The following is a 12,738-nucleotide window of genomic DNA, read 5'->3' on the forward strand; positions in this document are numbered from 1 at the left end:
GAGAGCCAAGAACAGGCCAGTTGGGGGAAGCAGCCACAGCTGGGGCCATGCCCAATTAGGAGACAACTGGCCCTATAAAAGGGCTGTGAGCCAGGAACTGGGTCAGTCTCACTCTAGCTCTTGGGAGAGAAGGACCTGGCAGCTGGCACGGCACGGCACGGCACGGCACGGCACGGCACGGCACGGCACGGCACGGCACATCCCCAGGCTGAGGTCTTGCTAAGGCCAAAACAGGTACTGGGGTTGCAGAGGTGCAGCCTGGGGTTAGACAGAGGCAGCTGGTCCACCCCCATCCCGCCCCCGGCAGTGATGAGTGGTTTACAGACTGCAATCTGCCCCAGTGAGCAGGGTTAGATAATGACTGGCAGTCATCACTGAGGCAAGGTGGGGCTAGAGGGTTGGGGGTTCCCCTGGGACGGGAGACCCAGAGTGGGGGTACTGCAGGGGCCTGAGGTAAAGGGCACTGGGGTACGGGTGGGACATGGGGCCTGAGGCAGGTGAGCCACCAGCCTGCAGTGGGTGCTCTAGGCTGAAACTGAGCTAATTCCCAGGATAACCAGCAAGAGGTGCTGCTGTGCTGAACTGGTGAGGCTTGCCTGTTACACCAGGGCAGCAAGAAGGGGATTGGCCTGTGAGTTTGGGTGGGGCACAAGAATCCATTCAAATCTGGATGTCAGAGCTTAGTAGGGTGGAGGAAGGGAAAAGTGGACTCTGGTGGCTGGGTGTGAGGCACGGGGAGAAGCAGTTTTTTTAACGACTCAAAACCCAGCAGGCTGGTTCAGTCCCTGAGGAGCAGGAAGCCTGGTGGCCAGTTGGGGGGGACTAGCTGACTAATGGGGGTGTGGGAGGGGTTGGAACAAACTGATAGATTGATGTGCCCCTGGCCTGGCCCAGAGGGACCCCTGGGAGCTGGGAAGGAAGGAGCCCAGCTAGGAATTGGCAGCACTGCAGAATGAGAGGGCTAGGAGCTAAGACAGCAAATTGCTTAATTCGGCTCCAGATGCGCCCCCACCGGGAACACTGTAGCGCTGGCTGCCCTGTCTCAGAGCGGGTATAGGGGGCTGCAAAAGGGGCAGAAAGGGGAACAAAAATGCTGAGGGGGTGGCAGAGCTTCTGTCGGAGGGGAGGTTCTAGCCTGGGGTGGCTCAGCTTGGAGGAGAGATGGCTGTGCGGGGATGACAGGTGTCTCTGACACCTGCCTGGGGTGGAGACCGTGACTAGGGACACAGAACACAAGGACCAGGGGTTGCCAGACAAAGCTAAGGAATTGCCCCCCTTCGCCCAGCACACTGCCAACCTGTGCCCCTCGCTGGCTGGGCTGTTGTAACAGGTTCAAGGGCACACAAGGTGACCGCTTGAAGGACAGGACCTTTACTGGCCACTAGCCAGGATGGGCAGGATGTTTCCCCATGCTCTGGGGATCCCTAAACCTCTCACCAGCAGAAGCTGGCAGGATCACACTGTGACTGCAGCTTGGGGAGTATTGTCAGACAGGATCCAAGGCTGGATGGACCCTGGGCTGACCCATCAGGGCCCTTCTTAAATCCCCTCCCTGCTCCTGCCCTATCCACACAGGTACAGGGTCCCCAGCCTGACCCTTTTTCCCCACCCAAGGGTGTGTTCCCTCAGGATGCCCCAGCTCTGATCCAGCCGCAGGGCAGGGTCTGGCTGGTTTGATGGGCTGGGGAATGGGACATGGGGCCTTTCTCCTCCAGAGGGTGCCAGCCAGCTGGGATCTGGTCTCAGGGCAGGGCTTGGCAGGCTCAGGCAGACAGTGCAGGGATTCACTGTATCCCCAGAGTGGAGACATCTGCAGACCCACAACAGGCACTAATCAGCGCCCCCAGGGAGATGCTGAATGGGCCATGGAGCCTGAACTCCCACCTCCCCATGGAGGGGCTGATGTGGAGCAGGGATGGGGGGTGACTCAGGCGGGCCAATGATGTGCTGCCATGAAAGCAACCCCTCCATGGGAGGGAATGACAGGATCTGCCACACACCTGCTCACTCCACTTCTACACCAGACCCTGGGCACCCGACACAGCTGGGAAGGGGCACAGGGACCTGCCTGGCACAGGGAGCCACCCCAGATGACAGGCCCTGGGGGATTAAAGGCACCAGCTCTTCCGAGGTCCAAAGGTCACTGCTAGCCAGGGCGTGCCCAACAGGGCCTCCAAAGGCTGAATGGCACCAGCGCTGCCTGGGTCCAAGCCTAGCTGGGGAGGACACGGGGAGAGCAGAGTGCCTGGGCCTATTACACAGCCTAAGAATGGGCTCCCACCACAGGCACAGGGCTGCTCTCCCAGCCGCAGCCACCAGCACAGGCCCTAGAGTCATTCCGGGAACACGCCAAGGAATTGGTTCAACCAGTGCTGAGATGCAACTGGCTCTGGGGTGGGACAGCCAAGTAACAGCCTCACCCTGCTCCCTGGAGCATGGTGCCCCCTGCTGAGCTTCTGCCCCCTCCTTGCACCACAGTGCCCCTACTAAGCCCCCCGCCCTGCCCCCTGCAGCACAATGTCCCCTAGTTTCACACAGGGGATAGCACTGACGCTGGGAGGTCTGTCTCTGTTCCAGCCTTGCCATGGCAGATAAGTACTTCACCTACAAGGGGATACTGTTCCCACACCTGGTTTACTCCCTTGAGGCACTGAGCTACGTGGAGAATGAATTCCAGGTGCAGGATGACGATGTCTTCAACATCACCTACCCCAAGTCAGGTAGGGGGTGTGTGTGTGATATCATCATCCTGACATTAGATGGAAACGCCAAAGCTGGAAGGTTGCAACATCACACGACCTGATTTCCTAGGTGTCAGAGCCCGGGCTCACATGGCCCCAGCCCAGAGTGAGACAAAACAGGCTGCTCCCTGGGGGTCCAACTTGCTCACCTGGTGCTAAGCTGGCTCGCTGCAGACACACTATAACCGCAGGCTTTCTCCAGAGCCACTGGCAGGGTCAGGAGACCTCTGGCACAGGGGTTTTTAAGGCCCGGCTTGACAAAGCCCTGGCTGGGATGATTTAGCTGGGAATTGGTCCTGCTCTGAGCAGGGGGTTGGACTAGAACCTCCTGAGGTCCCTTCCAGCCCTGAGATTCTATGAAAACAAGAGTTGATTTTAGAATCTCAGTGACTGTGGTGTGGGGGCTGGGATCTAGCACTGCTGGGTCCGATCCCCAGATCTGGGAAGGGGAGTCTGGTGGGTTAAAGCAGAAGGTCTGGGGGCAGGACTCTGGGTTCTCTCCCCGGCTCTGGGAGCGGAGGGGGACCTGGTGAGTAGACGGATTATTTCAGGCCCATTAACCCTTTCATCCCTAGGCACTAACTGGATACTGGAGATTCTGAGTCTGATCTGTTCTGATGGGGACCCCGGCTGGGTGCGCCGCGTGGTGAACTGGGACCGGGCGCCCTGGGTGGAGCTCCAGACAGGGCTGGAGGCTGCCCTGAAATACCCCCCGCCCCGGCTGCTCTGCTCCCACCTCCCCATCCAGCTCTTCCCCAAGTCCCTGCAGCGCTCCAAGGCCAAGGTGAGAGGCGGGAGAGCAGGGGCTGCAAGTCAGGATTCAGGGGCACTGACAGGACTGTGCATTGGGAGTGGGGTGAATCCAGGGCTGCTGCTGGGTGTGAGTTACAGCAATGTGGGTGTGTGAAAGAACAGGCAGCAGGGTGCAGCGAATCCTTCTCCCCGCAGAGGGTGGGGAGGTGATGGATCAGGGTGGGTGGCTAATTGCTGGGTTCACTTGGCATCCCCCTCTCCTGATTCGTGGTGAGCTCCCCTCCTCCCCTCAGATCATCTACACCCTGCGCTGCCCCAAGGACATCCTGGTCTCGCTGTACCACTTCTCCAAGCTCCTGCACCTCTTCAAGGACCCTGGTTCACTGGACTCCTTCCTCGAGGACTTCCTGAGCGGGAACGGTGAGCAGCACTCAGGGGGGCCACTCTGGCGCTGGATGCCTGGGTTCCAAACAAGTCACAATTGCTTCGAGTATTGTGCATCCCCAGCCAGCTCTGAGCAGCCCTTTGCCCAGGGCACAGCTCAGAGCCCGCCTCCCCGAACAGCTGCAGCACAACCAGGGGTCTGCAAACACTGCTGACCTCCAACCCCACCTCTCCTCCCAGTACCAGGATAGAACCTAGGTGTCCCAGGCCCCTGCAGTCCCCAGCAGACCAGGGTGGAGGGGCCAGGTGGTGCCAGCTCTGGGGTCACCATGGTGCTCTCCCCTGCACAGTGCCCTACGGCTCCTGGTTCGACCACGTCACCGGCTGGATGGGGCTGAAGGGCAACGAGAACTTCTTCTCCATCACCTATGAGGAGCTGCAGCAGGTAAGGATAATCCTGCCTCCTGGGGGCCACGCTCACACTTAACCCCACCCCAGGCAGCCGACGTAGCTTGTGGCCAGGGCCCTCAGAGGTATCAGTTTGTCTGGACCCGGTGAGGAAACTGAGGAACCTCAGATCCCACCCTTCATGGCAGGGAGTGTCTCTCCAGGACCCGTGGGGCAGCGTGCGGAGAATCTGTCACTTCCTGGGGAAGGAGCTGAGTGAGGAGCAAGTGGCCGCAGTGGTGGAGAACGCCTCCTTCCAGAGCATGAAGGGGAACAAAATGTCCAACTTCTCCCAGATGCCAGCCGAGTACATGGACCACCAGAAGGGAGAGCTTCTGAGGAAAGGTGAATCCAGGCCTGGGCTAGCAGGGGGCTGTAATTTGGGGCTGAGGGGCACTAGCAGAGCTGCATAAGGCAGGGCCAGGAAAGTAGGGGGCTTTAGGTTAGGCATGAGGGGTGTGGGTAGAGCTTGCAGGGGCTGTGGGTTGGGAGTGAGGAGCACCCTAGACTATGTTCCCTGTGGTCCGCAGGGATCTGTGGTGACTGGAGGAACCATCTCTCGGAGGCACAGAGCCAGCGATTCGACACCATTTACCAGAAGCGGATGCAGGGTCTGGGCGTGACCTTCCCCTGGGACTGACGGCCTCACACCTGCCATATCTGCACCTGCAATACGCCAGTCCTGTGCCACCCACGTGCTGCTGCTCTTACTGTGCCCGGGAAATACTTTCCCTTTATAGCTATGACAGCGTAACAGCCCTCTTGTGTACAATACTATAAAATCCCGACTGGCCAGAGACACCAAAATCCTTTTACCTGTAAAGGGTTAAGAAGCTCAGGTAACCTGGCTGACACTTGACCCAAAGGATCAATAAGGGGACAAGATACTTTCAAATCTTGGTGGGGAGAAGGCTTTGTTTGTGTGCTCCTTGTTTTGGGGGTTGTTCACTCTTGGGACCAATGCTCTCCAAATCTTTCTGAACCTGTCTCTCATATTTCAAACTTGTAAGTAACAGCCAGGCAAGGCGTGTTAGTTTTATCTTTATTTTCTCAATTTGTAAACGCTCCTTTTGCTAAAGAGTTTACCTCTGTTTGCTGTAACTTTGAACCTAAGGCTAGAGGGGGTTCTTCTGGGCTCTATGAATCTGATTACCCTGTAAAGTTATTTTCCATCCTGATTTCTACAGAGATGATTTTTACCTTTCTTTAACTAAAGCCTTCTTTTTAAGAACCTGACTTTTTTTTTTTTCTTGTTTTAAGATCCAAGGATTTGGATCGGTATTCCCCAGGGAATTGGTGGAGTCTCTCAAGGCTACCCAGGGAAGGGTTATATTCTGGGGGGAGGTAGACAGAGTTTCCCAAATGACTGATTACCAATTTGGGTGGTGGCAGCAACCAGATCTAAGTTGGTAATTAAGCTTAGGGCTTAACATGCAGGTCCCCACATCTGTTCCCTAAAGTTCAGAGGTGGGGAAGGAACCTTGACATGGTGTCAGAGCAGTGGGATCATTTGGGATCATTTTAAACCAAAAGTCATAAGATTTTTTTTTTCTTTTTAGCTGCTTAGAAAGCAGAGCTGAAGGCAGAGATGTTAAGTTTTTTTTTAACAAGGGTTTTTGTTAAAGAAGGTTTCAAGCTGTGAGCAAGCAGCTGGCAAAAGGAATTTACAAGCTGAATTGTGGGGTGTGGGTTTTTTTTGTTTTTTTTTTTTTTCTCTCTACCTCTCTGGTATAGTGAGTTTTAACTAAGCAGCCCTGAGCTGGGTGCATCCCAGTCTCAGTGAACTGCAGAGGGGGTTATAGTATTTGGGAGGGAGATATTCTGGGGGGGAGGTAGATCGAGTTTCCCAAATGACTCATTAACAGTTTGGGTGGTGGCAGCAACCAGATCTAAGCTGGTAATTAAGCTTAGCGGTTTTCATGCAGGTCCCCACATCTGTACCCTAAAGTTCAGAGTGGGGAAGGAACCTTGACATACCCCCTGAGGCTGCCTCACTGGGCTGGGTTGTGTAACCAGCAGGGGGCAGCACCCACCCATGGGCACCCATAGGGCAGATCTCCATTTTTACTAATACCTGTGAACAAAGAGGTTCTTACTAAGAGGCAAATGTTTTACTACCTTTAAAACCAATTCAAGGTAAAGGAAGCACAGGGCGAGGCAGGTGTGTCACAGGGTGTACTTGGTGGCTAAGTCCTTGCAGGCAAAATGTACCACCTGACTTGAATGCAGAAATTAAAAGGACAGCGTTTGGAGGGAAGTAAAGGATTGGGAGTTGTGGAAATGTTAAAAGGTAACAGTTGTGTTGAAGATGTTCAAGAGTAACAGATGTGGTGTTATAAGAAGGGAATTTACAGTTTGATAATAAAACTCAGTTATGTAAATATACGGGCAACTCGGTACAGTCACATGGGGTGGAACCCTGGTAGTTAAACAAATTATACAAGGGGGTCAGGTGGTTACTACCACCACTACGGTCTTGTCCCCAAGAGCTATTCTGAAGGAAAATGGGCCCTTTCCCCAGAGGAATGGCTTGTAAATATAATGTAATCAAAATCGCTGAAGGATTATAATGGGTTTCCATTGAAACGTGACTGTATCCAATTGCACAAGATGGAAATGCAATCTGGGTACAGTTGTGTAAAAATAATGAAAGCAGTGCAGGGGGTGTTGGGCAAACAATAGTGTGTGGTGTAATTATCTGAAGTTATAAAGACCTAAACCGGCACTCATGGCTGTTTGCAGGTTTAAGATGAATTGGGTTGGTTTTGTTCTTTTAAACTAAAAACAAACAATGCCACTAAAACTCCATTTGAATCTCTCATTGAAAGTTGCAACACTGACAGACCCTTGTGCCAGACATGGGCAGCTAATGTGATATTTAACATTTAACCCTTTGGGTGACCATGGGTAATCATAAGTGTACCTGCACAGAGGAAAATCCCTGGGTGTGCAGTTGTTACGGACACATCACACTGGGGATAAAGTCTCCCCGGGACGCTGGCTCTATGATAATGTAACCCCTTTGCAGAATGTAACCCTACAGGTAATATGGATGCCAAGGTGGGAAAATTTGGATTTAAGCTGACTGCAGCCTGGATCCGGAAATACCCGCCTGCTGGGCAAATGTGTGGAAGCCACTGTGGGTGCAGGTGCAACCAGCACTTTTCAAGGGGTCTTTCAGGTCCATAACACGGAGGGGGTGGCACACCCTAGAGAATGGTGAGTGGACCGGGTACCAGGGCCTGCTCTAACTTTTTTGCTGCCCCCAGCGCAAAAAAAAAGAAAGTGGTGCCCTGCTGAAACAACCCCCCTGAGTGCTGTGTCACCTCACTGAAACAATCTCCCCACCGCCACCTGGCCCTGCAGAAACAAACAACTGCCAAGCACTGCTCAGCTGCAACAAACAAACAAAAATCCTTGAGCGCAAACAAACAAAAACCCTTGAATGCCATCAGGCCAAACCAAAAAAACCCCCCGAATGCTGTCCAGCCACCCCTTACATGGTGCTGCCCCAAACATGTGCTTGGTCAGCTGGTGCCTGGAGCCAGCCCTGCCGGGTACACCCCAGCTGCAGCACATCCCTAGAAGGGTTGAAGCAGCAATTTCGGTGGTGGGTGAGGGGACACCCATGGACTTATTGCTGGAAAAGGGATTTGTGGGCAGCAGCAACCACAGGGTCAGGTGTGTGGAATTTAGGGACCAGTTGGGTAACTAAGCAATTAATAAACCAAACTGTAAAACTTCAACAACAAATGGATGAGCTACTGGCACAACAACTGGCTGCGATTGCGAGAGGCTGGGGAAGAGGGCGGCAGAGGTGAAGCTGAGGGTAACCCCGTGGCCAGGGGACCTCGTCACATGGGTGGGGGGTGGCTTTTGAAGGCAAACCTGTGGGGGAGCTGTGTTTGAGAATACAAAAAGCTCAACTGTGGGGCTGGCACCTGTGTAATAGTTACCCTGGTATCTTAGTGTAACCCTTCTGCCCCTCTGAGTTGGCAGCAACAAGGGCCGGGTTCAGTATCAAGGGTTCCGTTTCAATAACACAATGCATAACCGGCTCGAGCCCCCACCCAGTGATCTGGGACACTTACATACCACACCCCCCTGGGCGCCTCTAGGAGGCAATACTTCCCCTCTCGCAAGGATGGAGTCTGAGTGTAGCAAAATCCTTCTAACGAAGGAGGGAAACAATGCAGGGTTACGTTGAGGAAACACTATAAATAGGATTCATAACACAAACCATGAGCAAAAACCCACCTCCAAGTACGTTTGGCAATGTCCTGTCCCCCTTAGGGTCTTAAGCCTAATCACCCCAAAGTCCAACAACCCAAAAGTCTCTGGTCAGTGCCACCCCATAATTCAAGAGTTTATCTGCAGTTTTACTCCCGTAGCCTGGGTGGAAATGGGGCGGGAGTCCACACAAGGTGTTAAGGGGCACCTTACTTGGGCCAGGGCCAACTGCCCCGCCTCTCCGTGGAGTTCTGCTGCAGCCTTCACCACGACCAGCTCCACTCCACCAGCTGTGCCGCTCCTCCAGCCGTCTCTGCAAACCGCTTCACTCCTGTGAAGGTATTTTTCCCCCAGTTTGAACTTTAGCATCCAAAAGTGGGGATCTGCATGGACACTTCTAAGCTTAATTCCTAGCTTAGAACTGATAGTGCTGCCAGCAGCCAAACTGTAGTGTTTGGCACACTTTCTGTTCCCCCAAAACCTTCCCTTGGGAACCCAAGCCCCAAACTCCTTGGGTCTTAAAACCAGGAGAAATAAACCATCCCCCCTCCTTTCCCCATCCCAGACTTTCCCCTCCCTGGGTTACCCTGAGAGGCCATACTGATCCAAACTCCTTGGATCTTAAAACAGAGAAGAATTAATCTCCCCCCCCCCTTTCCCCTCACCAATCCCTGGTGAGTTCAGACCCAATCCCCTTGGGTCTTAAACAAAGGGAAACAAATTAATCAGGTTCTTAAAAAAGAAAGCTTTTAATTAAAGAGAGAAAAAAGTAAAAATTATCTCTGTAAAATGTTTACAGGGTATTCAGCTCATATAGACTAGAGGGACCTCCCCCACCCACAGCCTGAGATTCAAGTTACAGCAAACAGAGGTAAAAATTCTTCTAGCAAAATACACATTCACAAGTTAAGAAAACAAACATAAGACTAATCCACCTTTCCTGGCTAGTACTTACTATTTTGAAACATGAGAGACCGCTTCAGAAAGATTGGAGGAAACCTGGGTGTACATCTGGTCCCTCTTAGCCCCAAGAGTGAACAATGAACAAAACAAACAGCACAAACAAAGACTTCCCTCCACTAAGATTTGAAAGTATCTTGTTCCTCTATTGGTCCTCTGGTCAGGTGTCAGCCAGGTTCACTGAGCTTAACCTTTTACAGGTAAAAGAGACATTAACCCTTAACCATCTGTTTATGACAACTCCACTCATTGTTCCATGGGCTGCTCCAACATGCTGCAAACTGCTCTGCCCTGCCAACAGCTTAATGATAGATCTTCAGGCTCCCTCACTGGTTAACACAGCACTCAGGGATCTCAGCTCTTAGTAGGGGGAACCCTGCTGCTGGTGCACCATCAGTCCAACTTGAATCTAGCTCAGCAGTCTCTAGATAGATTCTTAATAGAATCAAAATTAGCTCTATTCTTTTACAATGGAAAGAGAAGAATGCATAATTGACAACCTAGACAGATATCCATCCATCAGATTTTGGAACCCATGTCCCTTGTCTAGCAAGTGTCACTTAATTTATATTGAAACATCTCTGTCATAAAGCAGTCTGGTAGTTCCTCATTCACATAATCAGGTGGCAACACTTTATTTATCCTGCCCCAATAACAGAGAAATTGGGGATCCCAGAGCTGTCAAAATAACCATCCCAGGCTGCCTTGGGCTATGAGGGCGTGCCCATGCAAATAATCTCTCTGAAATTCTTTCCACACTTCCCATAATTCACCACCAGATGTCAGGGTAGAGCTCATCCTGACTCTGCTTACATTAGAATGGGGCAGCAACTGAGGGGGGTCACCATGAGCCCCATGGGAGTAATGAGAAAGGGAGGAGCTGGCTGGGAACCACTGGGGGATAAATGGGGTGGATGGGATGGTGTAAAATGGACACACAGTCAGTTAAGTGTTTGTCCAGAGAATGTATTTGGATGGGTCCCTCCTCAAGGGCCATGGAGGAGTAGAATTAAGGGCTAGTTGCAAATGGGGTGATGGGGGGGTATATATGGTGAATGGGGTGTTTTGCTGGGAATGTAAATACTCCCTTTCTCTGGGAATATCTGGTGTCCAGGATCTGAACAAGAGCCCATGAACACTGCAGAGGCAGCTCGCTGCAACTGCCAACAGCTGTCCACATTTAAACTACATTCTCCAGAATGGCGTGTAAAGGATGTGAACCCTGTCGGAGGAGGAGCAGCAGTGTTCCTGGTGGTGGCCCGGATGTTGGACTGTATTACAATGGTCAGGGCTCACAATCTTACTGTGGATTAGCCTGGCTATTGGTCGCTTTATTAACTGTCCTACTCGCAGACACCATCCGATGGTCCAGGGACATTTCCACCAAACACGTCACCGGCCACCAACAGTACCATGAGCCAGAGCCACATCCTGCATCGACTACGAGAAAGGGACTGAGAGACTTTTTCCATTGGACCATATGAACTGGAGCCATAAACTCACTGAACTCTCACCAGATAAGGGTTCTGGACAGTGGGAGGACAATGGGCTGTGAAGAGACGACCCTGGTGACCTGACCAGCCGGTTCCAGCCAGAGGGGAACAAAGGACAGAAGAGAGAGGGCCCTAGTGACCTGTTTACCTGGGACGGAGGACAAAGGACTGGGGAAGGGATATCGGCTGCCCAGCTGGAAAGCTCAGGGTCTCTGGACTGGAGAGAGGGCGCAGGAGAGATGTAGCTGTGCTGTGCTGTGCTGTGCTGTGCTGTGCTGTGCTGTGCCGTGCCGAAGGAGGCCAGTCCTGAGGCCCTGAGAGTTTCCTGTGCTGGGTTCAGACACTCAATAAACCATCCTGTGTTACGCTGGCTGAGAGTCGCTCCTGACTAGAGATCAGGGGGGCATTATTCCCTCTGGGGGTGGAGGCCCCAGGGGTCCAGAGCGAGTGGATGCCCTGAGGGGCCCACGGTGCGAGACAGATGTGCTAAGGCTCAGAGAGGTGCGGTTCCAGGAGGCTGAGAGGCTTAACCCCCGAAAGAGAGTGCACCCCCGGGAAGGGCTGTCACATTGAAGAGGGTTCCCCCCAGGGCCATACGGGGCCAAGACACCGCAAGTCCTGTGAATCCCTGACAGGGCCTCAGCAACCGTGACCCAGGGGGGTGGGCAACAGCACTGGGGAAGCGGGAGTGAGCTACTCAGGGGCAACTGGATACAAGGACCAGCAGTGCCCCAGGAGCCCCCCAGTACACCTCAAGTGAAACCTCCCTCCCACCATGGGGCCATGGCCCAAGGGATGCAAAAGGCTTTGGCAGCAGCTGCTCAACTTGGGGTTCGCAATGGAGCAAACACCTGCCATTTCCAACCTAGAGCAGGATAGAACCCAGGAGTCCTGACTCCCACCCCCTGGCTCCCTTAACCCCTAGACCTCACCCCTCCCAGAGCCAGGAATAGAACCCAGGTGTCCTGGTTCCCATCTCTCTGCTCTAACCCACCTGATCCTGTTCTCCGATCATCCCCCATTCCATTTTGATCTGGTCCCACCTCCACATGCAGACACTAAAGGGTTAAGCAGCTGGCAATCTCTGTGGCACGCAGGGCTGCTGCCCCATTTACTCAGCTAATCCCAGCTGGGATCCTCCTTCCTTAGTGGGGAAGAGCCTCTGGCCCAGGCCCAGCCTATCTCCCAGCACCTACAAGAGGAGGTGTGGCAGGGGTACAGGTGGCTGTAAGCACTAACCCCCCCCCAGAGCTGGGGAGAGAACCCAGGAGTCCTGCCACCCAGCCCTCCCCTGTTCTAACCACTAGACCTCACTCCCCTCCCAGAGCCAGGCAAGAGCCCTGCTGTGTGCGATAGTCTCCTGTAGTAAGGGCATGTGCAGCTGACACGAGAGGACATCGGGTGATGCCGTGGGGGTGGCAGGGGGTGGTGCAGCCCAAGTGGCCACATCGCCCTCTGCCTCGGGTCCTGGACTTGGGATAAGAACAGGCAGGGTGGGGACGGTGCCCCTCTGCCCTGACAGCCAATATTGACCTGGCAAAGGAGTGAGCTGGTGGATAGAAAGCTGGCTAGATCATCGGGCTCAACGGGTAGTGATCAACGGCTCCATGTCTGGTTGGCAGCCGGTTTCAAGTGGAGTGCCCCAAGGGTCGGTCCTGGGGCCGGTTTTGTTCAATATCTTCATTAACGATCTGGAGGATGGTGTGGACTGCGCTCTCAGCAAGTTTGCA

At 53.5% G+C, this 12,738-nt stretch overlaps 1 protein-coding gene across 1 annotated transcript; it reads left to right on the forward strand.

The window, feature by feature from the left end:
* The first annotated feature begins 2,584 nt into the window (after nt 1-2,584).
* On the forward strand, nt 2,585-4,965 carry LOC127038454 (sulfotransferase 2B1-like). The gene is made up of 6 exons (XM_050931075.1): nt 2,585-2,720; nt 3,317-3,525; nt 3,788-3,914; nt 4,229-4,323; nt 4,490-4,670; nt 4,856-4,965. The coding sequence occupies exons 1-6, from the start codon at nt 2,585-2,587 to the stop codon at nt 4,963-4,965; spliced, it is 858 nt and encodes a 285-aa protein (XP_050787032.1).
* Nucleotides 4,966-12,738: the final 7,773 nt, after the last annotated feature.

Source organism: Gopherus flavomarginatus, chromosome 20, assembly GCF_025201925.1.
Source record: "Gopherus flavomarginatus isolate rGopFla2 chromosome 20, rGopFla2.mat.asm, whole genome shotgun sequence".
Taxonomy (NCBI): domain Eukaryota; kingdom Metazoa; phylum Chordata; order Testudines; family Testudinidae; genus Gopherus; species Gopherus flavomarginatus.